Source organism: Mugil cephalus, chromosome 14 (genome assembly GCF_022458985.1).
Source record: "Mugil cephalus isolate CIBA_MC_2020 chromosome 14, CIBA_Mcephalus_1.1, whole genome shotgun sequence".
NCBI lineage: Eukaryota > Metazoa > Chordata > Actinopteri > Mugiliformes > Mugilidae > Mugil > Mugil cephalus.
Genome location: NC_061783.1, coordinates 5908793 through 5934695, shown reverse-complemented (window position 1 = coordinate 5934695; position 25903 = coordinate 5908793). Strand labels below are relative to the sequence as shown.

Here is a 25903-nt window from a genome sequence, read left to right as displayed (position 1 = left end):
TGTTTGAATAGAAGACGGACTCGGTGAGCACGGCACGTACAGATGCTGGCGGGTCTCACAAACGCTAGTCTCAGCACTCACCCTGTTTGGCCTTGTAGCCCAGCCTGCGAGCCTTGTCAGGCCTGGTGGGTCTAGGAGCACGGTGGAGGTTGGACAACTGGCGGTACTGCCAGCAGCGGACGCGGAGCAAGAAGCGCATCACATCGGACTGCTTCTTGCGCCATAACTCCTGCATATACCTATACGCTCCCATGTTGACTTATCTGAGGAAAAGAAACATGAATACAGAAAATGTTAATGCACAGTATTTTCTGGTCTCAAGTCATGAGGCAATTAAAATCATCAATGCAGGATCATCAGTATAAGCATGCAGCTAGCACCATACTCCACTGAAAATACTGTCAAGCTGAGAGAATATATGAATGAGCTCGTAACACGAGTAATCAACTTTGACAATGTTGTGATCTGTTGCGTTTAAAGTCAGTCCATAGAAACCCTGCTGAGTCTCGAGTCCCAACAGCACATGGTTTAGTACAACCTAAACTCAGTCCGTTCATACTGCGGCCATTCAACCATTTCCCTGATTCTCCCCGAAAAGAAACACATGTAAGGGATCATATCACAACAAAGTGAATTAATGCGTCCATCCGACGTGTAGTAATTTTAACAGTCCATAGGCATCACAAGAGACAGCTTCTGACATAGCTAGCATGCTAGGGTTAGCCGAGTAGCTTCACAATATCTAACTGAACGAATACTTTCAACATTACCACACAAATTTCAAAATGTTTGTGCCGCATACTACATGACCTGAAAGACGTAAAGGGTAAGTTTGACCCAAACATTATTACAGAAAGAGTCAATTAGCCTTTTACAGTTAGCAGCACTGCCAATGGCTACCGGAGCGGCAGCATCTCAGCCCAGGTAAAAATAGGGACATAATCTGTGATTTTAACTACTCTGGTCAAAAAATAATTAAGGCGTATAGGTCTTTTGTAAGTCGTTAAACTAGACTCTAACTCAAACAGACGGATGTATGTATACTGATGATGATTTTAATGGATTTCGTTCCCTTCCCAAGCATAAAAATTCTCGCTTACATGATGGCGTACCAGCCGGAAAGAGAGAGGGCAAGTTCCCAGCATGCCTTATTGAAACGCCGGTGACGCACTTCCTCTCCTGTGCTCATGGGAAATGTAGTCTTGTATTCTGCTTTTCACTTCTCCGCATGTTTGGTGATAACTTTCTGTATCTGCAGGCAATAGAAGTAGATGTAAAGGACGTTTGAGTTGTGTATGTTCAAACTACAGTAATTTAACCTGAGTTCCATGAAGGTTATGGTATTTAACATCTGTTTGATGTTAAATACCATAATTAAGGAAAACTGTTGACTCCACCGTGCTTTTGCTGCGGCGATCAATTGTGTTGTGTTTCTGACAATCCCGTTTAGTCAGTGGACTATGCTAAATAGCAATACGACTTGCTAAATGTTTAATTTGATCCACTTTAACGGCACCGCAGTAGAACTACTACTTCCTACTTCACAGTTTTGTAGTTGTTCATTGGTCAAGATTACCCATTATAGAATTAGATAGACTTCAATGATCCACAAGGGAAATTGCTTGGTCACAGTAAATTAATTGCACATAAAAGAAACGCTCTTAAAATATAGATAAAATGAAATATAAGTAATTTCTAGCAAAATAGAATATTTTGTAAGAAAAAAGTGCACAGAATTAGCATATCAACAAATGTACAAGAAGATAGAGACGGAAGAATATACAGTATATACGATAGGAATCATAGTCAGGTGTAATAGTGTTTATTAACATGAAAGGTGGGCTGTTGTACCGCTGGATAGAGTAGGGTAAGAAAAAAAGCGTTGACTGTGAGATTATTATGTAAATAATGTACTGTATGTATCAATGTGATTGGTCCTAGGATGACACACAAGTGTTTTATTTATCCTGAGTGTCCATGAGTGTCAGTGTAATTGTGTTCAACTCCTCACCTGCATGTGACAGATAACAGATAACACTCAATTGTATAATTCTGTAAATAACGTGTATTATAGAAGATGTGTTTTTTTCCCTTGTTATATATATATATATATATATATATATATATATATATATGTATGGTATTAAGTGCCTGTACTTTGCTGCTGAAATGGGATTAATAAAGCATCTATCTATCTATCTATCTATCTATCTATCTATCTATCTATCTATCTATCTATCTATCTATCTATCTTATAGGTGTACCCCTGTGCTGGTGGACCGCGCATGCGCTCTGAAAGGACGCGTCTCCTTCCAGCGTGAGCAGAGAGCAGGATGGATGCGCTGCGTTTACAGACGACAGACGACTAGTTTTCCAAATCATTCCAGTGAGTAATTCCCTTAATTGTGATTAACAAAGCCGGTGATCACAGGCGGACTGTGTGTGGTGGTTTTACTTGACGCAGAATGAGTCTCCACCAACCTGTTAACTAGCTAGCCAGAAGCTAACAACACAACGCTGTCATGGCGAGGAGCTGTCTGTATACTAGGAGCTGTCCATTGACCGTATATGCCAGGAGCTGCATGTCCAACATGCTCCAGGTGAGACTGTGACCAAGCTGACACTGTGTCTTTATGTGTTGTAGGCTCGAAATGGGGAAAGGCTGTAAAGTTGTTGTTTGTGGTCAGGCAGCAGTTGGGAAAACTGCCATTCTGGAGCAGCTCCTGTATGGAAATCACTCAGTGGGTAAGTACTGCACTGAAAACAGGATGAGAAGAAATTACAGCTTCATTTTCATATTTCATTTCATTTAGATGTCATAATAGAGTACACTTTGGCCTGAACTGCTAGCACCTTGTGTTATAAAATTAAAACTAGGTGACATTATGATCTGACATTAGTTATGTGATGTATGATCACTTTATTTCTGCCAGTCCCATAATGGTTTTAACCACCGCACCAGATAATAATATCGTTATTGTGCCGAGTAATATCATTTTCCTTGAAGGCCTGAAGCCTGTTTCCTGATTCTGCCGTGTCCATTGCGCTTCCCAGGCTCAGAGTCCAACGAGACGCAGGAGGACGTGTACGTGGCCTCGGTGGAAACTGATCGAGGTGTGAAGGAACAGCTGAGGCTCTATGACACCAAGGGACTCCACGACGGACAAGATCTCCCCAAACACTACTACTCCGTGGCAGACGGCTTCGTGCTCGTTTACAGCGTCGACAGCTTGGAGTCTTTCAAGAGGGTGGACGTTCTGAAGAAGGAAATAGACAAATCTAGAGATAAAAAAGAGGTGAGGCTGGCTCAAAGTCTAGACTCTCGGCTCCTTTACTGTTGTCTGTTGTGTCACCTGTTGTATTGCCAGGCTTAAAAAAATATTCTAAAATAATATACCTACACCCATAGAGTCACCCTGAATGTGTTTTAAATCCATGTGTGAACCAGCAGAATCTGGACTTAATGGGGAATTGAAACACCAAATAAAGTTACAGTATTAACATAAGCCTCCAGTAGTTCAGTAGATTTAGGAACAGCACAAGGTGTTGACCTGGCATCTAAATTCTCTAGATCCCAAACCGATCAAGTATCTATGAGATGATCCAGGCCCCTCCCCTCAACCCATAGGACCCAAAGACCCCCACTAACAACATTCTGTTACCAGACACCACAGGACACCATCAGAAGACACATGTCCATTCTCTGATGTTCACAACTGTTTTGTAATCACCATGCTGGCACCATATGTGAGTCATGAAAACTGAACTGGGCTGGGTTCAGACGTGTGTGTGTGTGCTGTGTTAACAGGTGATGGTCATAGTGCTGGGGAATAAAACGGACCTGCGGGAGCGTCGCCAGGTGGACCAGGATGCGGCCCAGCAGTGGGCGCGAGGTGAGAAGGTGAAGCTGTGGGAAGTGAGCGTCGCCGAACGCAACTCGCTCATCGAACCCTTCACCCAGCTCACCAGCCGCCTCACGCAGCCTCAGAGCAAGTCTTCCTTCCCCTTACCTGGACGCAAGAGCAAAGGAACCCCAGCCAATGACATCTGAAACCCTCCCCCCGAAACACTCGTCCCTGCTCCCAGCAGCAGGGCTGCATTCACCTCACGTAGGAATAACCACCAGGACATCTAGTCATTCGAGTGGACATTTGGCCAACGTTTGCATTTATCTGGAGACTCATCTTTGGACAGTGTCCAGAGCTGCCCCTTAAACACATGTAGCGGTCAGCGGGACATGATGCACATCGACGTGCTCGCTCGCTGCAAATAACATTTGTTTTTAGTTCAGAGTGAATGTGTGAAAAGGCGTTTATACTTCCCGAGACTCTTATGTCTGCGTGTTTAGTACAAACCTGGAGTGAGGATGTGGTTGGCGTCTCTTGGCGTAAAGACAGGAAGCAGCTAGCCTGGCTCTGTCCAAGGTTCAACCCCACGTAGCAGCACATGCAAAGCCTGAAGACGTGTTGTTAAGCGTAGAGATGTAATGATTGACTGACTGCAGATTGACACACGTAGTATCTGCCAACCCAAGGTGGTGGACTGCAACATAGTCAGAGAGGACAGGGTTTGCTGTGTCCACTGGCCCAAACCTGGCAGCCTCTCTGAGACCAGACTGCAGGAGACTGCACCCAGCTGCGGTGCCACTAGACGACTGTTTAGTGACTGTGCTGTTTACTCAAGTCATCTCCCTAAAGGTTGCCAGGTTACCTGTTGTACAGCTTGCATCTGGCAACCCAAGTAAATGAAGTCCCGTTGATGTTGTCTGTTGTTTTCTGTGAAAGACTTCCTGAATCCTTGCAGGGATCCAACAGTCAACGTGTGACAGGAGCTTTAAAAGGTGTTGGTTGGCAAATGTGTAAGTTTGAAGAGAAGCGGGTTATCTGCCTCTGCCTGCTTTCGGTCTTTATGCTAAGCTAGGCTAACAAGGCCAGACGTGAGACTCAGATTTCTAAGGAATTTGAACAAAATGACGACACGTATATGTGGTTCATTCACCAATTCCCCAGCCAGTCACTGAAAGCAGTGTGTGGTCAATCATGTTTGCATTTGAAGATCAATTTTTAAACAAATGTATGTATCATGGACAAGCTATGTAATACCAAAGAGACAAGCCAAACACCAGTGGGTGATTTACAGGGAATGGTCACTGTTCTGTTCACTTGAATCGAGTCAGAAGACCAGTCTCAGCTCTTCCTATCAATCATGTGTTATTATTACTCACTTCTAGCAGCAGAGTTCCTTCTGAAGAATTCATATTACACGAAGCTTGAACCTGTCCCGTTATTTCCCATCTGACGTGAACGCAGCATTCCTTTGTGTCCTCTTGCAGGACTCCGCCTCAGTCCAGTCCGTCTCATATATTAAGTACGGCCTGGCAGCAATAATAATAATAATATTCACGGTACTGTCTTTACTTGTGATGTATGGTTTCATTAGAGCTGTCCGGTGGTAGTTGCACTCCTGCGTGTTGTCCAGCCTGTGTAATCCAGTAGGGCTGCTAGCTAAAGCCGTTTACCAGAGTTTACCGGTAGAAATGTCAGTGTTGAGGAGATATTTATTTTTTAACTAATTTATTTTTGTCACTTTAATGAGCCACATTCCTTGACTTGTGAAAATGGTGACCGGGTGAGTGCTAATCTACGCCGTTTTCTGTGTCGTCAATGTTTCAACCATGGGAAGTTTTAATGTGCTGCTAGTGGAACAGACGCAGTGTTCTATCCCTAAATTATTCTCCGCTCTGTAACCGTGTTAAGATGCACTGAGTAAAGTATGTAGCCTCTTCATATTAAAGTGGGACGCTTCAGTTGGTCATGTTTAATTCTTTAAGGGAGAAACAGAACAGATTTTTCATCAGTACAGAACACAAATCACAACCAGTAGCCATCCATATCTAAACATGTCTACGTGTGGAAAACATCTTTTTCAAAGTCTGGAGGGAGAAGCAAACACCAACTGGAACTTTGAATACATGTGAAAAATTTACACTGACATCATTGACTGGGAATCATGCTGTGACACGTTTCATCTAGCGGTTTAGTATTAACGTCCATCTTCAAGCACAGACTAAAAGTTCAGAGAGAAAACACTAAATGCGTTCTTGCCAGATCTGATTATAGTCGGGCCGGAGATAACTTAAAAACAATACAATAAACAACAAAATGTCAGGAGTTAAGACTTCAATTCCAAGATAAAAATCCACCCACCCCCTCGACCTGCCCCAGCTCCCCCTCTCTGCTGGGAGACCCCACCCAAATCCACTCACCCACCCCGTCCTCAGAGCCAACAACCCACCCCCTCACATTCCCCGAGTGGTCCCAGGGCGGCTGCTGTGGTGATTATGTGGCGTAGCGTTTGGTCCACTGTTTGGCTATCCTGTCGTGTTCAGGTCTGTTTGTTGTATACTGTGTGGCGATGCTTCCAACCAGAGGGTCAGCTGTAACACAACAAGACAGCAAGTCACCACCTGTGCACTTCTTACTTTAAATGCTATCTGGGTTTCTCTACTTACAGATAAGAACAATAACATGTGTAAATCAGAATATTGACACTGGCACTTGAACTAAGGTTCAGTTTCCTCTATCAGCACAAAAACAACCGTCTATCAAACGACGTTCAGACTATAAGAAGGTTTAAATGTGGAATTTATAAGGTGCTATCTGACAGTTTTACTGCAGTGTTTAAGATATCAGCCCTCTTAAATGACTAAAGACAACAGAGCAATATACCGTAGATATGATGTAATGTTTCCCTGCATTAAGATTTGCTTGGATTTAGATCTATGTTAGACTTTGGTCGGCGTGTCTGCCTCTGCAGCCTTCATGTGTTTATCAGCTGACTACTGGGCTCCTTCTGAACCCGTCTGTCTGTTTGTTTGCTCTGCAGAAAATGGAAGATTTTCATGTTCTCAGAAAAGGGAAAGCCTAGACTTAACACATTCATCTGTAGTTTGTCCTTCAAATGAAGAAATGTGCAATATAGAAAAAGTCTAGAAACCTTGACTTCACCCAGATTCTGTACTTGTGCTCATTTCTTGTTATGACAAGAAACCTTTCAGTTTTATTAAACTATTTTTAATATTTTCTGTACTTTAGGCTGTACACTGTCATACCAGCTCCAGCTTGGACAACATGACATTAGATTTGATGACAGGAACATTTGGTTCCTTGGAGAAAGACACTCTGCTACTAGAGATGTGCGATGCCACTATTTTTCCTTTTGATATGATACCAAGTGATACCAAGGCCAATATCCTGATACCGATACCAATACTTTTAGACGTCTACTTGTGCGGATGAAAATTACTTTTACTATGAACATGTCAGTAGAGTTTAATTATACAACGCAATATCCAACTTTTGATAAAAGTGACACTGAATTCTGTTAATGATGGCAGGAATATGAGTTAAATTTACTACAAACTGAACACTAAAATAATAATAATAAATGCAAATGTATCTGATGTACCTGTATATGCCTGTTCCTCACCTCTGCTGTAGCTCAATGTGGTTCATCCTGAAGTGTTTGTTCACATTTGTCGTGTTGCCACAGTACCTCACACACTTTCAACACAAGTCACATGTCGCTTCATTTGCGTTTACTGAAGTGAAATAAGTTCAAACGACGCTTCTTTTACTGTCTGGCACACTGCAGCTTCTCCCCTGTCCTGTCATGTTGTGACTGACGGGGCCGACAAGTGTGAGTAGAGAGGAAGCCAAGTAAAACAAGTTCCTACATTCTGCACAAATATACTACAGATTTCACTTTTTACTTTTTTTAGAATTGTTCACAGATTCAGTGTCGTGAAAGTATTAATATTTCTTGTGAAGACTGATTCTCAAAAGCAGCTAGATTGGAAGTATCGATATTTCTGGATCAATACGCACATCCCTGGCTGGTACAGCCACGAGTGGCACTGTTCAGGTTCAGCTATCGATTTTAAAGGTTAAAATGAAGTTCTATTGTCGGCTTTGTCGTTTCCTTTTTCTCTATAATTAATTATTATTATTATTATTAAACCTGTTTTTATACAGGTAAATCTCACTGAGACATGAGGACTCATTTTCAAGAGAGACCCGTTCGAAAACAACACGATACAACATTCTTTGTAGACAGACTAAAGACACATTCCCTGGATAAACATTACAAATCTAACACAGAGTTCCAGACATATTTATGCGCACAGACAGACATAAATATCACACTTTATGTGAAAAAGCAAAAAAAATAATAAAAAAGGAACAAATTCCAACAGAAGATCTTTCCAGTCGGTTGGAAAGTGTTTGAAGTCTCCAGGGGGAATCAAGTTGGAAAGCTTAAAACTCTGCAGCAATGACTCCCAATATCATTAATCTGTGCTGCTTTGTAGCTCAACGTCCACACGGCAGAACTTAATTAAAATTTAACTTTAGAACACATATAAGTATAGTTTAGTCACATTTCATGTCTAATCCATTGAGTTTGTTACCAAACTACCTTATTCTGTTAATTGAGATGAACCACTTTAGTTTTACCACAGCTTCCTCACATTATTCTGAATCATGACAGCAGGACATGGTCCTCAGACGGACTGAACACTAGAGATCAGTGTTGGCTGCCATCGTCGTCAGACAGCAGTTAAAGCCGCCTTGAAAAGTCTCCACGACACTGCACGCTAATGTGCATTCAAGTGACGTTATGATGCAGCATTTACTTAAAAACGAGATTCTGAAAAATGAAAGCTAATCGAGCTAAATGTAAGTGATTTCAATACAACTCTTTGTAGAAACTATTAACACCAGTATCCAAATACTGAAATGAACTCAGCTTCAATCACTAACAAAGTGAGAAGGGAAAGAAAAACAGTGTGGACCAGGGTCTGGTTGATCGGCCACTCTGAACATAATCATTTACGATTCTGTCTGGCTTTTGACTGGTCCACTGAATGTGCAGACGCCGTCCACGCGGAGGCATCCAACACTGATGTCTCAGCTCTCCTCCAGAAGAAGAGCTCTGTGCTAAAAGGGCCTGGGAAAACCACAAAAGTTGGCAACGCTGCTAGAACTAAAAGAGCGCTCTAAGGCTGTGGAATAAGAGCTGCAGTGAGAGGAGATTTAAGAGCCACGCATTGAACCCTACAATCCTCAAAGCCCTGCACATCACTGGAGACGGTCTAAATGATGTCTCTTCAGTGACGCTCCACGAGAACAGAGACAGAGTTTTAAGGACGGAGACTGACTTACAGCAGGTAATGAGATGAGTGAACAAGACATAAATGAGAAACGCCTCCAGGAAAAATACGAGTTAATATCACAGCGTCAGCTGTAGGGTTAGGGAGTGTCCCCAGGTTTGTGTGTCGGTCTGTCTCTATGTCTCTGTGTGTATGTGTGTGTGTGTGTGTGTGTGTGTGTGTTGCAGCTCTCACCAGGGTTGCAGTCAGTGAGCAGGGAACAGATGGACAGTAGGACCTTGGAGATGGTGAGCGCAGGACTCCAGTTGTCCTTCAGGATGTCCAGACAGATCACCCCCTGACTGTTGATGTTGCAGTGATAGATCCTCGTTCGGAACGTCACCTGGAGAACCACAAAGAACAAGTCTATAACGCACCGCTTCAACACAACAATCAGACTCCATCAGAAACACATACTGAAATCAAAAGTAGTGGTTAATGAATTCAAAATGTCCTCATTTGACTTTTTATATGCAAGTTAGGGAACATGTGAGGCCCCCGGTTAATTTCTCCATTTTCTGAATGCACTGTGGTTGCAACAGCTACTCCTTAAAAGGAAAGAATGAGAGCTGAGCATATCTGAGAGGCCTGGGAATAAAGACGAGTAGTAGTATGAGCTGCTGGTGTCAGTGGCTTTCCACAGGCCAACACTGCCCTCTAGTGGATCATACAAAACAATGAGAGAACCGGCCTGTGCACCATTTGTAAAGACGTCTTCAAAGATCGGGCCTCGGCGAGCAGAAAGAAAAACGTTAAGTAGTTTTACCTTGGGTGGTTTGAAGGGGTAGTCTGGTGTGAAGGCGATGTCCAGAAAGAACACTCCCCCCTCGTACACGGAGCCCGGAGGGCCCAGGATGGTCGACCTCCACTCATAGATGTTGTCTCCTTTAGGGCCCGCGCTGTCGGCACACAGAGAGGAAACACGTAGGAACATCTGGATGCCATGAAGCGCAGTCTGTTAAGGATTTATTTTGAACTCATGGATTCATGCGCCCCCTCCTCCGAACCAGACCCAGCTCCCTGATAGAGCTTCGACTGTCCAGTGGCTGCGTGTTTGCTGCCACTGTGTGGTCTGCCTCCTCAGATACCCACTGACCTTTGCATAACCACAGTGACTCATCCACGGTCTAGCTTCTTTGTTGTTGTCACTGACTATGATTCTTTGAGTCATGATGGGCAGCTTCGTCATCGTACGACCGTATATAGAAATATTCACTTTACCAGCTGCGGTATTGTTTCCCAGGTACTTGATTCAATAACATGAAGAGAAAAGGTGGAAATCTTCTCAGATGAATTAGAATGTTTAAACCTAATGCATCTGGAATCACATTTCACACTTCGTTCAGCACAAGAAGACTTTTAATAGGCGTCTCCATTATATTGAACCAACGTTAATGTCTCCAGCTCTGTGCAGCATTAGGCAGTAACAAACAAATAGTCAGACAATGTATTGCATACAGCATAAATATAAAGTAAACTGGTATTGATGAATCAGATCCTCTCTGACGCCTGTATTCACACAGTGCCACCACCTCAACATAAACTTTGGCCTTGAAACACAAACAAGGAATCACATCTATGCATCAAGAATGACACGAAACCAAAAGCTCTACGGTCTTCACGAAGTAGTACGCATTTCCATTATGTTTTTGTGATCTTCTGAGCCAGATGCTGTGCAAGACCTGACCACAAACTGACTACAAGACTCAAAGCGAAACTCAAGACAACCACCGAGACACAGAACAGGCACAAAACGACCACAAAGACCCCATTCAGACCTCGCATCGACATCCGTTCTGGGCAATCCAATCTCAAGTGGACAGCTTTTATTAGCCGGCTTCACACGTGTCATTAGCACGAGTCTCCACGTACGTCTCCAGTCAGCTCTTCAGTCAAGTCAAGGTTTGTTCCCACGGCACGTTTAAAAACAACCTCAGTTCACCAAAGTGCTGTTAAAGCAAATGCAAAATAAGTCAGGAGAATAGCCACAGCTACTGTTTCTAATGGCTCAGTGGTGTTGTTTTTTTTTTGTTTTTTTTTGAGTGTGCGTCATGACTCACACATCAAGTTATATTATGTACTGATCTCTGTCCCAAGTTTCCATACGCACCGTTATCTCCATAAAGACACTTAACAGAATCACACACAGTGCACTCATATGAAATACCTTCACTTGTAAATTCTCGATTAGATTTACTTCTCATTTACTTAAGTTAACAGATACAAGGGACGGAGTAAATGTTAATGTCAGATCTGCACAGAAAACAAACGTTTAATACCGCGTAAGGCCTCTTTTCTTAAGCTCATTGTAAAGCAGCAGATCCTCATGTCAATACAATTATCTTTCTAATGTGCTGAAGCTGGAAACCCTTCCAAACATCTATCCCATATAATATTATCGGTGATTCATTAAAACAGTAAAGAGCAATGGCCCATCTGAGTCATTTTGCCAACAGAGTGGGAAGTGATAAAGTTGATTTGCCTGTGGAGATAAAGCAGGAGAGTGGTGAGTCTGACGACTGCAGCCGCTCCACCGGAGCCTCCGTTCAACAGCAGCTTAAATGGTGAAGATGGTTTCACATAATTGACTGCCTGACGAAGCGCTACAAAACACCCTTCACAGTTTGTCATTACGTTTTAAAATGATAAGTAGGCCTCTTAAAGGGTGTTTGTGGTAAAAAAAAAAAAATAAATACGACTTGTTGCGGTGGAAAATTGCACATGCAAAACACAGCGCTGCAAAGCATTTTTGACAAAAATCCTTTGAATATTTTAAATAAACACTAAACGATCTATTATTCAGACGGCCGTTACAAGAATGATTCGGTAAACAAATGTGATTTTGAGCAGCCGCTCTGCTCGTGTAATAAGCAGCACCGTTCCAACAACAGGAGCGGGGCGAATGTCGGGCGATAATCTGACTTTCTGCCGCAGACGCTGAACTGTCTGCTCTTATCGGAGCCGGGAGGACGCGGCCGCACGAGGAGGCGAACGCACACGAAACATCACAGCCACTAGCCTGACCCTCCGCTCACACTCACGACTGCCTGACAATTCCATTGTTCCAGTTTAACGGGTAAAATGACACAAACAACAGCACCACCACCATTCATTCCTGTGCCTCAGCAGGGCCCAGCATCAGAGGTAAACAAGGCGGCTCGCGCTCTTTATGGCGCCTCGTTGGAGCTGTGCTTAAGTCTGACACTAGAGTGAAACGTACGCGAGGCTGCTGGTCAGACAAAAGAGTCTGCCTCTGGGGCTGCGGGGGATTACTGCGGGTATTTATTTTTTCACATTCGTTGCAGATGGAGTACTTCTATAAGACGGCAGGAGGTAGATGAATCAATAAAGATGAATCTTACTGCAGATAGTGAAGATGAGCTGGAATGAAAGCACGCAGGTGTCTGAAGCAACATTTCAGTCGCACATTGTCTCTATTTTCTAAACCACAGATCAAGCGATTTTATTTTCCAGTTTTATGCGAAAATTAATTATCAGTTGATGTATCACTCCCACATATTGTTGGCAGCATTGGACTGAGAAATCTAAGATCTGAGGCAGCAATTATTGATTTCTTTTCATTATCAGCTTGGTGAAATGTAAATGGTTGTTTTTTTGTCATCAGACAAAAAAAAAACAAGATAGTGGAGAGAAGCTGCAGATAGATGAGAGGAGAAGAAAGGAGGACGCAGTAGACAGGTGGAAAAAACAAACAAACACAGATTTCCTTTTCAGCTGCACAGCTTCCTCAGCGAAGATACAATAAACAGATAACAGCAGATGCTCTGATGGAATGGTGAATGTGGTGTCGCCACAGTTGCAACAGCCTCCAACAACTTTAAGCACAAGACGCTGTGTTTTTAGCAGCACACTGTCACAGCAGGGAAGTGGACGTTTGGCCTTTCGCATATAAGACGGCATCGCTTTATGACTCGCTCATCACTATTAGGTGTCTTTGTCGAGCTTTAATACTGGAAATCTTTCTGTGAAATGTGTGTTCAGTTATAATCTGATAAATATATATATTAACTTAACACATAAGCTTTTAGTTAAAAGCCTTCTTAACTTGTTCCACAATACGTTTCATTTCTGTGTCCTGCTCCAAACACACACAGAGGAAAAAAGCTGTTTGTGGTTCTGATACAGCGGCGGTGATTCATCAGAGACGGCAGATGTTATAATATCCCAGCGCGCCCAGTCATGTCCCTGATTATTTGTATGCAGAGCGCAAAACCGAGATCAGATCAAGTCGTTTAAGTGTGGCTGGACACACGCGGAGACGCATGTTAGTGTTGCCAGGTGTTAACAACTGTAGTTAAAGCAGAACAGTCCAGATCAGGTCTGAAGTGGACGGGAGTCCTGATCTGTTTCAGCATGAACACACTTCACAGATCTGATGGTGAAGGAATTAAAAGCATTTCGCAAATAACAGGAACTAAATTTATCACTAGCGTTACCATCTGATAAGCTACGCTGCTCCGTTTTACAGCGCAAACCTACATCCATCTGTCACTCACACAAAGACTGCCCTGAATATTGTCAACAAATATCTGACTCGCTCTAACAGACACGGTGCCCCACCTAGATGCTAAACTGACTGAGGACAATGCTCCCTGTGGTCTAGAAATAACACACGTCTGCTAGAGGGATGCAGCTCATTAGCTTACTGACAATGTGTTAGCAGCATTCCTGCAGGGGAGCCCTGTCCTGGGACGGGGCCGCTAATATACGTATCACGGTCACACCACGAGACCTCGGTCAGGACCCGCAGCTGTGCCAAGAATAGAATTTATATCGTTTCCCACTGAATCAACCAGGCTGAGGTTTCTTTCACCCGACAACAGAGGTGTCTCACATTCACAGAGCAGCCACAGAGAGGGCCCGGGCTTCCTCCCCGCCTGCTCCCAGCCCACACAAAGGCCACCCAGTGCTTTGTGTGAGGCAGTAATATGCCATGCTATCACTGTTGTCATTCTCTTCAATATCAGGGGGGTGGGGGGGGGTCTTCTTCCATGACCTCTGTGTACACACGCACTGCAAGAAGAGTGCTGACATTTCAGCTGTTTCGCCTTTTTTTCCCTCCGAAGACTTTAACCTTTCAAACAGGCATGCGGCGGTTTACCCGAAATTGAACAGAGGAGAATATGTTCCACTAGTCGGCTGAATTCATCTGCAGCAGCTGCAATGACCTCTACCTTTACGCGTCAGACACTTTATATACATTTTATCCTACATAAAACACAGGGCGGTGAAGGAAAACAGAGTTTACGTTCTGCGTGAATTCAAAAACAAAAATTACCTTTTCATTATCATATTGAGGAAATGGTAACACTGAATCATACCAAATCTGACACTATTGCAGCTGAGCACCAGTTCTGTTAACACCACAAGTACCAGATATGTTCTAAATGTGACCACTTTGTTTATCTAGGAGGAACAGTTTGGTTTGGGAGTGAGCAGGAAGTAGCACGTCTGAATACTGACTTCTTAAAATACGCCATAGATGTGTTAGTACCTTCACAAACAGAAATACACCGATCATAGCCCAAAACAAATGTAAAGCTACACACACACACACAACTACTAACCTGCACTTCTAAAGAACTACAACATGGTTGGTGTAACACAGAAGTCCGAAGAGCTCTCCACTACAAAATGTTTTAGATGACATGTTAGAAGAACTGTGCGTCTGCTCCGTTCAGTAAACGAGTGGCACAGAGGAGCAGATGACAGTTATGAACGAGTGTGAGTGAGTTTCTTTCTCTCAGAGAAAGGTATGTGTATAGTGAGTTTGTCAGACAATGCCGTGATTATAAATTCATCATTTTGCCAGTGCAGAGCAGCAGCTTGAAAGAGGCCTTGTAAGAGGCTGTGGGCTAATGTGAAGTCTCAACGGGACGTGTTTTAGTCACGATTTCACTAGAAAATACGTAAGCGTGAGCAGTTTTGAGTACGGTATGAGAATACAGTATTTATTTATGAGCACATCTCTTTCAGGTATTTTATTTATACATGGGTATGAAGGCACAAAACACAATGGAAACTACTTGAGGAATCTACCCGGTGTGATTTAAGCATTAGTCTGTTGGTAGTGATGAAGTAGTTGGTACGTTTACATGCATGTGTAAAAAACTAATAACTACCTTAATCCGACTTTAACCGGACAACTTAAGTTGTTACTCTGATTAATATCGGAGTTCTCTTTATTGGACTAAGACACACAGATAATGCTAGTGGAAATCGATTTTCTCTGCCATGTATACACCTTAATCGGAGTTTAACTAGACAACACGTATGCGCATGCTACACAACCGATGTGCCGGGGTATGAGCCTGGAACAAAAGCATCAAAGAAAGCCCGTCATAGACCACTGATGATCTTCAGACAAAGATCTGATGCTTAAATCGTTCAGGTGGTTTATGTGGTGACTGACAGAAGAGTAACAGCAACGTACTCGTACACGTCATCTGAGAGCCCTCGAGCTGAGTTTGTTTACAACTAGATGGTTCTTATTGGTTGCAGGACTCGGGTATTTTTTCTCCTGATAAGAATAGAGTCTGGAGACACAAGTCTACCATCTCCTCTCTCCTTACAATAACACATTTAGTGTTCAGTTAAGTTACGCATTTCCTCCAGAATCACCGGTGTCTTTATTTTTCCCCATTACTGGAGATAACTGTGCATATGGAGACTCCTAGAGTTGGAGTTATAATCTGAGTTTTGTGCAGGTCTCTAAAATAACGGAGATCAGGGTGGAGATCAATAAATAATAACTTAATGTGTATAAGCAAATAACCAAGGTACGATGCACACACACACAAAAAAAACTGCACCCCAGGCGATGTTTGTGTTTATTTACATACAGAGGAGCAAATCTGAGATCAGATCTGAAGATCTTGCTGAAGCTGGTCACTTGAGATGGGCTAGCCCAGGACGGACCTTAATACAAGGTCTGAACAAGATCTCAATCTCTGTGCTCATCCAAGTGCCTCAAATCTCTCCGACAATAACCATCAGACTCCACAAAGCTACATCACCAAGTACCTCCACGGCCCATTGTGCTCCATCTTTCTATTCAGTCTTATTTCCCAGCCTAGACAGCGATTTGAAATTGTTAATGCAGAAAAGTGAATCACATTTTTTCCTTTGGGTTAATACACTTTTTCTAAATTGCAAATGTGTGTTTTAGTTTCGACTCCTTCCCTTACAAATGACAACGAAACATCAACACGCATCTGTCCCTTTGAATATTCCTCCTTCTGCACAGAGAAGATTTTTATCATCGCTGCCCGTGTTTAAATTAACGTGTTATTTGTCCATCTTAGCACGTTATCCTTTCCGCCGCTGCCCAAGTATCATCATGCACACACTGTCATCAGCACACACTGGGCTTCATTTTCAATCACCACCGTCTGCTCGCGATGGTATTGTGATGACAAGGAGAAACACTGTAATAAGCCGTCTGACTGAGACAATATAATGACTCCACTTCACTGGAGTGCTGGGGAGAGACTACGCAGCGGCAACACGCGTCCGCCCCCTCCCACCCCGCCACTTTAATACAACGGCAATCAGCCTCTAGATGTTCTTTCAGTACTGTATGAGGACAGCGCACCATTAATAGCGCACAATGATACTCCTCCACTACTAGAAAGCAGAGTCAGATTCCAGAGTGATACATTCTGCCTCACAGATTGTAGTTATTATTGGTTTCAATGGAGGAACTCATGACTCCGACGTTAATGAGAAACCCATTCGAGTGTTAAAGACACATTTTCCGAGCTGTAATCAAAGTTTCAGAGGGAACTGTCTAAATATTCCAAAAGTTCAAATTTAATACAAAATAATCATTTCAATATTTTGAAACTTTTACACCTTTAAAATGTCACATTATTGATGAATAATCTTGAAGCCAATTCACTCAAATATTATTTATGGCCAACCGCACCATCTCATAAAACTGAAACCTACACCGATGTTTGGGTCTCTACCATTAAGCCGCCTGAAGGAACAGCAAACACAGGATTTCTCTATCGCGCAGTAGCTGCAATGAGCCACAACGGCAACGTAACACGAGGAAAAGTCCACTGAACCCATTTATTCAGTGTGACGCTGAATGTGTTTCACATAATGCGGGGACGCAAATGTCCCAGTGGGAGTTTGAAACTAAAACTGGGGATCCACGCGGCACCACGTGAATTGTTAAGGAGTAACACAAAACCTGTGTACTAGTGTTGTTCCTGGAATTTCACAATGATTAAAACTATAAAATTATAAACCTTTCCCCTCCCACAAAATCTGGTCTGGGCGGGATCCATATGATGATGGAGAGAAGAGTAACGGTGACATCGTCATACACGTCATCTCGGCTCGGTGCAGCTGAACATGTTTACAACAAAATGACTCAGAGTGATTGGAGGTATGTTCATGTGTAAGCCGAGCTATTTTCTTTTTCCTCTCTGCACCCGTTGAAACACAAACACAGTCCAAGCCAAATGGCCTGAAACCAGGCCACACCGGCCTCAAAGCGAATAAAAGACATGTCATACCTGACAATGCTCATGACTCAGTTCTAAGCCGAACCCTTATCGTGTTTTCATAAGGATATACTAGTAGTTTCTTCAAAGTTTCCTGGCGAAATCCCAACATAATTTGACACTAAATATAACGTAAGCAGAGACAAACAAACTCGTCTGCAGACAGTTACGGCTGATAGGAAAATCCTTTTAACATAGAAAGAGGCTCAACATCTACTTACGCTTTTTCTCAATTTTGAATTCTCTGCATATTAAATTGTTTGCTTGGCTCAACACAAAAAAAAACAAAAAAAAAAAACACTGACTACATAACTGTATGTTTTACATTCACTGGAAGTAATTAGCAACAGCATCGTCCTTGTAAATGCTGCCAGATTACTCATGAAAGCAAACTTCCTGTGAAATTATTTGAGGTTTACAGGCCCTTAAAATGCAGCTTTTGTTTTCATTTCACAGACGAAGCCTGTAAAATAAAATACAATAAACACACAACAACTTTACAAACGTGAACGATCAAATCTGAAAATTTGGATTTTAAATAGGAGAAAGTACATACAAATTCAAGACTCAGTCCTACCTCTTGCTCACTGGGTGAACGAGACTAAATGTCTTCGTCCCGTTGCTTCTAGTAAGCAGAAGGGAAACTTGCTCAAACTTCCATCTGTGAAGCAGCAGCAGCAGCAGCAGCAGCAGCAGCAGCAGCTCGGAGCCCGACGCTGCTCTCTGGGCTTTCTGAGGTAACAGCAGTGTACAGGCCAGCCACTTCCTCTCCAGGGACGAGAGCTTTTTATAGCTGTGAAGAAGCTGTTGAGAAAACCTCAGTAGTCTCAAACACGTAAGCCAGTATCACACTGCAGAGGAGTGCGTGGAAAGAGGCTGACGCTTACATCAGCTACCGAACAGAGGGATCACGTGAAGCACAGGCGGCTCTCACCAGGCGCTGTTTTTTTTTCCCTTAGATACGTGATCGGCAGAACCCAGAAAGACATGAAAGATGTTAAGGGATTTCCACATGGTTCAAGCCAAAAAACACCAAAAACCAATCAATAACCTTTATGAGACCGTATCTGTCCAAACCCAGGCAGCACTAATGACTCTACTGTACACAGCTTGTAACTTCCCTCAACAGTCGTGAGCCCCGGCCCTGGAATGTCAGGAATCTGACAGACACCCCAGGGCAACATCTCAAGAGGAGATATGGTGAATGAGAAACAGAGAGGGCGGGGCGGGAGATTGAGAGAAGAAAACCGAGTGTCGGGAAGCGAGCAATAAATAAAACCGGTGGCGAGGAAAAAGGAATAAAACATGGTGAATGAAAGCAACGGAGGCTGGGAGGGACGGAGGGGCTGAGGAAGGCCTGTGATGTCTGCAGTTCACACTTCAGTGGCAACAAGGCTATAGAAAAAGAAGAGGGGCCTGCGTGGCGCTCCCCGTGTGGAGCATAATTAGATTTTGATAAATGACAGATGAAAGACTCTGTCTTATAGTGCTCATAAAACAAGGTTTGTTAACAGAGGGGTGTTGGGGATAATGGAAACCAGTCAGAAGAAGTCTTTTCTTCACCCGCCAGTGTCCGTTTTAAGAGCGAGGAGGCCCGAAACGACCTCGAGAGAAACGAGACAACCAAACTCATGGACGTGTAATCCATTAAACAGCATCTGCAAGGCGTAGCTGGCCAGCTCCATTCATACCCTAATGAGGAGATTCTCTGCTAAACGAAGCAGAAAGGACCAAAATCCACTAAAAAATCCCCTTTCAGCACGTGGTGCTGAACAGAGGGTGTTTTTTTACACTGTGGCACTGAACAAAACGAGGCCTTTCTCCACGCCGCTGAGGAAACGGCTAAATCTGTCAGCGTGCAGCCACACCGCGCATGCTTGGAGCCATTAATCTCAGCTCCAGAGCATTTCCTTCTTTAGTTCATTTGGTCAGGTACGAATAGCGAACGATGCCTGAAAATGCACATCTCACAGCACCTTCCAGGAGCAGCGGCGCACGGCTCAGTGAAAATGAGCACAACACTGGGACTGATTAGAAACCAACCCAGCATGCACCACGCACTGCGCTGGCATCTGTCATTCAGTGAGGGAGCCTGGTCCTTCTGATTACACTTCATGTGCGTATTACATGTTTAGAAACTCCACACAAACCTTCATCACAAACTACTGTGACATATGAAGCTTTTATGTTACTTTTAGTAATATAGGTATAATGTAGGAAAAGACAAAGGAAAAAAGGTCGAGGCAACCTGCACCAGGACACATTTAGTGTTAGATCAGATAGAGTCTGACACTGAGAATCAATTCCAACTTCGAATTTGAAGGAAATCTTTTAATACATTTGGATTATCTGTGTACGACAAATACCAGGTCCTGGATATCAGTCATCATTTATTTATCTGTTCTAATTAGCACACGCAGTTGTGCTGAAGAGGGACAGTCAGTGTGTTCACATGCAGAGCTTAATCGAGCTATGCTCAAAATTTGTTTACGTGCAGCAAGAAAATCGAATAACTGTTCTCCTCTTCCACACTAGGTGGCGATACGTGTCTTTTCAGTGGGATAATACCACGTTAATACGGCCCGATTTCCGGCTGGTCTACTATTTGATATAATAAACAAGAGTAGTTCATGCAGCAGACCGGCATTTCAGACAACAACCAGACGGATAATACTACATTTTTTAATCTTATACATAATGTTCGCGCTACTTCTGATGCAGGTAAGATCCGCGCTGTCCCTCAGACGGCTCTGTTTCTCTTCTTCTTCTTCTGCGATTGGCTTTCTTGGACGTTTTTGTTCCAGGGTCACACGCCAACGCAGCGGTTGTGGACTCGCATTATCTGGGCGTCTCAATCGGATAATGAGAACTCCGATTTTAATCGGAGTAACGTGTTTACATGCACTTAAGTTCTCCTGTTATAGTCTGATTAAGGCAATAATTTTTTTTTTTTTCCCGTGCATGTAAACGCACTGAGTGAAAGCAACGAACAGCCCTTCAGTAACTCTTTCGCTTATCATGCCACATTATAGCTTACAGATAAAACTACAAAACCACATTAGGCTCCCACTCTTCTGCGAATGCAGCGACGCGTTGGTTCTGCCTTCACACAACAAACCCACTAATCTATGTCATATGCCCATGTTACCCACAGGGCCACTTTCCCTAATGGGGGGTTGGGGGGCAACACACAGATGCAGTTAGTCTCCGTGTGTGTGTGTGTTAACCCAACTTGTTAAAAATAAAACACGTGGTTACTAGGGGTTTGCTTATGTTGACAGACTCAGTGTTTACATGTAGAGCTTAATCGAGCTATGCTTGAAATTTGACTTTGTGACTTCAGTCTTGTTCCAGTTTACATGCAGCGCAAGAAAATCGAATAACTGACGGGATCATGTCCTCCTGCTCCTCCACACGAGGTGGCGATATGTGTCTTTTCAGCAGGATGATATCACGTTAATACGGCCCGATTTCCAGGTGACCTATTACGTCATGTAAACGCACTGACTGACAGTGGCAGTGACGAACGAAGTAGACAGATTGTTTACTTAAGTAAATGTATATTATTGTAATGTACCAGTAAAAAGTATGTTGCATTCCTGTTAAAGCAGGATCTTGCCTGGTTAAGGACAGCGACTAAGGATTATTTTCTCCATTTAGAGGAGAAACAGAAGTCAGAAATAAAATACACAAAGTGACACCTTCACAATGCTTGTTTAGCGCAATTATACCAGGAGTTATTAAATGTACATGGAAAACTGCTAATCTTCACATCTACTGCAGCAGCCAACATCTTTGTCTGTGGTGCAACAAACTGACTTTGAATAATATCATCAAATCAGCTTCACCTTGTGTAAAACAGCTTCAAAACTAAATCTCACGCCGGCAACTCTTCATTCATCAGAAGCATTTCCTGGCTAAGCTGGCAGAGCCTCAGAGGGCCTCAGTGTGAGGAGTTAATCTGGGGCACCGCAGGGAGTTTGTGGGTACGGCTACAGTGCACATTTTGCTAAAGTTGAGATTATGACTCACACAGGCTGAGCGGTGCTGCATGAAACCGCTCCTGTTGCAGCCTGAAGCTCCCCTGCAGCCGGACTGCAGCCTTTAAATGCTTGTTTTGGGTCTTAGCTGTGTAACTTGTGGCTTTTGAGCCGTGCAATCAGCTCGCCTTTAAACGTCTAGACGTCGTGACCCGGAGTTCTGACAAGCACCTCACCCACTTCACCGCAGACCTGCCATTACTTCATACTGGTAGATTAAGCTCGAAAGATGACATGTGGCTCTCTCCAGTCCTCCCCGTGCTCGGCTGTCTACGCGACACTGCAATGGCTTCACTCCAACGGCACAATGCAATTTATCTAAACACGATAACCTGGAGGCTCACGAACGCGCTCCAGACCGAGGCCGGCGCCTTAGATGCTGTTAACACCATGAGGCGTGTAGTAACCGTACCAGCATGTGTAGCACACGCTCTCCATTCATTTACTCACAGCCTGTAAGTAAACCTGCCCGACTAGTTTCACAGACTGGTTAGACAGACTGAATTCGGCCAGACCCGATTCCTCAGCAGGAATGCAAACATGCCCCTGCTCTGTCTGAACAGTTAACAGGACCTGATAATATCGTGCAGCTGGTTACATGATTCATTTTTTTTAAGGCAAAGCTGGGTTTCTTTTCACTGATAACAGCTAGATAGTTGTCTGTTGACACACCATTTGGATTTCAGTGTAGGGCGTTTCAACCGATACAGAGAAAAAAAAAATACATCCGCATGCAACAGAGAGTCTCCCACCTGATCAATGCCAAGCTGCTTTCACAGTCACACTTACAACCTGGATGCTAAGGATGAAGTGGCAAACTGGTAATTACTGTAAACCTGATGTGACATGAACACAACATTGGCTTTGGACCGGCAGCACACAGCTCTGAATCCATGACCGTTTCCACAGTCGTGACATGAGGAGGTGGATGGTTTAGCAGCTGCAACAATTGATGTCTAAATGGACTTAAGGTCATCACAGAGATCATTTATAGAAAACGTGACGCTCCACTCCATTAGAGGATCTATTTTTCAAAAGGTTTAAGTTAGACAGATGGGTATGTCCTTTTTGAACAAAACTACTCCTGGTCAAGTGTAAACACTTGTATAGATACTGGCCTTCTCAGCACACACACACACACCAGCCAGCAGACAGCAGCCGGCTATAAATCAATGTACGCCGACTAAAATAACCACAGCTCATTACAACGGCAGCCGTATAATCACGTCTCTTTAAATTCGCAGTTTTTGCATGATGATTAAACCTTCACCCTGTGTCAGAACTAAACCTGCCAACATAACACTGAAACTAGAGTATCTGCAAAAACGCAATATGATGTTATGTGCCTCGCTTTGAGGAGCACAAATAACTCCAATATGAGTCACGTGCTTTCTTAATACAGCGAGCTGTACAGTTACTGCGTAAAACTGTCTGGAATTGGCCAGAAAAGTGTGAGGAAAGCAGATGACAAATCAGACAATCTGGAACAGTTAAGCAGACAAACCAAATGATAAGTCCTGCAATCGGCCTTAAGCCACATTAAGATCAGCAGCTGCATAAAGTCGGGGACTCGGTGAATCATTACCGTGATATTGATATTACTCGTCTTTAGACTGACTAGACGCCCAAGGCAGTGAAGCAAAAGCCCCCCCCCCCCCCCCCCCCCCCCCGCTCTGACAAACAGACGACGAGGAGCCATCCAGACACCGGCTGAAGGACTTTGCATTGAAATTCAAAAACAACCATTAAGTCTTCATTTAGAGCAAAAAGTAACCGCGGTGCTGTTGAAACTTGCACGGCAGTGACCCAGATCTTCTAACTGGCACTTTGATGAAACGCAGCATTCGCTTACCTGCAATTAGGCGGTGGGTCCAACGTGATGTCAGCCAGTTCCTTCTGAATTCTGAAAGACCAAATAAGAGACATTAACATCAAACAGTATAAATCCACACTGCTACAGACTCTGGTCACGCACCGATCAGGCATAACTTTATGACCACGGGCAGGAGAAGTGTTTAACCCCCGAGTTATTTAACATTTCCCATCTTGTGACAATTCAATGTTGTGCTGGGAAACTTTTGGACCTGGATGTTACTTAGACATGTACCACCCACCCAGACCAGACCAGACACCCCCACCCCACTGTAATGACAGGATGCAGCATAAGACCCGGCCTCCAAATTCACTAGACTGACCCAAACTGATCAAGTGTTTGTGGGATGATCCACAGAGGTCCCTCCTCTCAACCCGTAGGACCCAAAGGCCCCCCACTAACAACATCCCGTTGCCAGGCCAAAGGGACACCTACAAAATATTAGGTAGATGGTCATAATGTTATGCCTGATCGGCGTATAACACACATCCTGTGTGACAGCGAAGCATCGGTGAGTCGTGGAAAGCGACTCTGTGAGAAAGAAGAAGTCATTCATCAGACAAGACAGGGAACAGCTCTTTAAACGTAGAATCAACCAGTTCTGCTTTGAACGTGCGCTCGTCGTGTTCAGGGTTTTCTAAATCACGCAGGCTTCGCCGGGGAAGGCGACAGACCCTCCAAAGAGAAGGGCAGCGATCGGAAGCAGTCGGTCACCTGGCGTGAGCAATCATCTCCACATCCCTCGCCATCCGCAGCTCACCTTTTGGCGCTGGTAGACAGGAGTTTGGAAGGGGGCTTGCTCATGCTGGCTTTGCTTTCCCGTTTCTTGGGGGTGTTCGCCTCCTGCTGCTGCTGATGAGTTGAGGACGATGAGGAGGAAGAGCTTGTGCTGGCACGGGAATCTTCATCCGACATACCGAGCCTGGGGAACAAACATGAACACGAGATTATGAGCAACTCCTTCAGCCCCCCCCCCCCCCCTCCACACCCCCCATCAGCAGAGTGTCATTTAAATAATCTGGCATTCAACTGTAAAACCTCCCACAGGGGCAAAAATAATAAAGCTGCTGCAAGATTGGGGATTAAAAAAACATCTTTAGGTTGCGCTCTTAAATTCGGCGTGAGAATAATGAGATCACTTCCACATAAAAACGCACTTACAACATTTTCCCACTAAAACGCCTGCGAGATGTGTGAAGCAATTCAAGTTGATTTTTTTTTTTTTTTTTTATTAAAACGCAACACTGTCTGATGGTGGCGCCGAATTAAATTAAATTTATCTACTAAGCCACGAACTGTTAAATCGAGTCGACACAGTTGGCGACACAAGCGTCAACTTAAATGTTGTGGTTTTTTAAATGGACTCTTGCTCGCCGTTTTCTACGCTCGTTCGTTCGCGTTGTGCCGTCCGAGGCCCGGACCAGACGGTGACCCGGCTGGACGGGTTCCACCAGGGTGAACGCGGTCCGTGCGGACGGTAACGGGGGAACTTGTCGAGGCGGCCGGCGGAGCGGGGTTTCTCTCTCTTCCTCAGCGCCGAACTGTGACCTCCGCTAATGTTTTGCAGTCGGGCGTTATTTTTAGCCACGCCGGGCTGCGACAAAGGAAATCATCTGGTGAAATAGTTCGGCTGGAGGCCTAGTTCTGGCCGACACCGCGGAGCAGCACACGGCCACACAGACGTCCGCCGCTGTTTCAATTGAACGGGTCGAAGTGGAGGGAGGGGGGGAGAGGAAAAAAAAAAAAGCAGAAATACACCGACGGGGCGATGTCGCAGTCGGCAGGGAACCCCGACACTACACCTCAACAATTTCCAGCCGAATGAAACTTTGGCTTAAAGAAGTCAGCGGGGGTCCTACGTCGCCGCCGGACACTTTCTAACGCCCCGAAGTGAAAAGAGGACACAACGCGCCGCTCGCTTAAAGGTTTTTCTCTCGCCTTTTTAAATCTATATCCGTCGACATGCAGCTGATCTCAGTCAGCCACAGGATGGACCGACTCCTCAGTTCTCTCCTGGCGTCAACGCGGACACGTTAATGGCCCCGACGCAGCCGCCCCCCGAAAACACACTAATGACACAAAGTGTTACAATATTAGGCGCCGTAATACAAATAGTCCGCATTAGATACCTTTCTTTGTGTGTGTGTGCACAGCCTATGTGTGTGTGCCTCCGCCGCCTGGACGCACTAGTGTCAAGTAACGTGAACGAGGAGAGATGAAACTTCCGGTCAATGTCTTAAAAAAT

At 44.1% G+C, this 25903-nt stretch overlaps 3 protein-coding genes across 5 annotated transcripts in view; 1 reads left to right on the top strand and 2 right to left on the bottom strand.

The window, feature by feature from the left end:
• The window catches only part of rpl15 (ribosomal protein L15), a 17030-nt gene extending 2179 nt beyond the window's left edge, over positions 1 to 14851 (bottom strand). The window contains exons 1-4 of one of the 2 annotated variants that reach the window (XM_047604469.1): positions 14841 to 14851; positions 11708 to 11711; positions 1101 to 1108; positions 82 to 263 (exon numbers count right to left, since the gene is read on the bottom strand). In XM_047604469.1, coding sequence (XP_047460425.1) covers positions 82 to 253 — 172 coding nt within the window. In that variant the 5' untranslated portion in view covers positions 254 to 263; positions 1101 to 1108; positions 11708 to 11711; positions 14841 to 14851. Of the gene's footprint in view, positions 1 to 81; positions 264 to 1100; positions 1233 to 11707; positions 11712 to 14840 lie in introns of those variants that run through there. The other variant, XM_047604468.1, reaches the window with a different exon arrangement.
• nkiras1 (NFKB inhibitor interacting Ras-like 1) lies at positions 2240 to 5806 on the top strand. The gene is made up of 4 exons (XM_047604470.1): positions 2240 to 2386; positions 2645 to 2745; positions 3055 to 3296; positions 3809 to 5806. The coding sequence occupies exons 2-4, from the start codon at positions 2652 to 2654 to the stop codon at positions 4049 to 4051; spliced, it is 579 nt and encodes a 192-aa protein (XP_047460426.1). The 5' UTR covers positions 2240 to 2386; positions 2645 to 2651; the 3' UTR covers positions 4052 to 5806.
• ube2e1 (ubiquitin-conjugating enzyme E2E 1) lies at positions 5789 to 25903 on the bottom strand. Of its 2 annotated transcripts, none has more exons than XM_047604467.1 (6): positions 25788 to 25903; positions 24419 to 24580; positions 23638 to 23688; positions 9975 to 10107; positions 9404 to 9551; positions 5789 to 6436 (listed from the first exon to the last, which is right to left on the bottom strand). In XM_047604467.1, the coding sequence occupies exons 2-6, from the start codon at positions 24571 to 24573 to the stop codon at positions 6339 to 6341; spliced, it is 585 nt and encodes a 194-aa protein (XP_047460423.1). In that variant the 5' UTR covers positions 24574 to 24580; positions 25788 to 25903; the 3' UTR covers positions 5789 to 6338. The 2 variants fall into 2 exon arrangements, with proteins under 2 accessions (XP_047460423.1, XP_047460422.1); XM_047604466.1 differs by lacking the exon at positions 25788 to 25903 and adding an exon at positions 25597 to 25746.

Excerpts from the sequence above, each read along its gene's own strand:
- nkiras1 (XM_047604470.1), top strand. The coding sequence starts at position 2,652 with ATGGGGAAAGGCTGTAAAGTTGTTGTTTGTGGTCAGGCAGCAGTTGGG. Across the intron at positions 2,746-3,054 it reads GTATGGAAATCACTCAGTGG|GCTCAGAGTCCAACGAGACG; the intron begins GTAAGTACTGCA and ends TGCGCTTCCCAG. Across the intron at positions 3,297-3,808 it reads AATCTAGAGATAAAAAAGAG|GTGATGGTCATAGTGCTGGG; the intron begins GTGAGGCTGGCT and ends CTGTGTTAACAG.
- ube2e1 (XM_047604466.1), bottom strand. The coding sequence starts at position 25,622 with ATGTCGACGGATATAGATTTAAAAAG. Across the intron at positions 24,581-25,596 it reads ACGGATATAGATTTAAAAAG|GCTCGGTATGTCGGATGAAG; the intron begins GCGAGAGAAAAA and ends TTTGTTCCCCAG. Across the intron at positions 23,689-24,418 it reads CTGTCTACCAGCGCCAAAAG|AATTCAGAAGGAACTGGCTG; the intron begins GTGAGCTGCGGA and ends TTGGTCTTTCAG.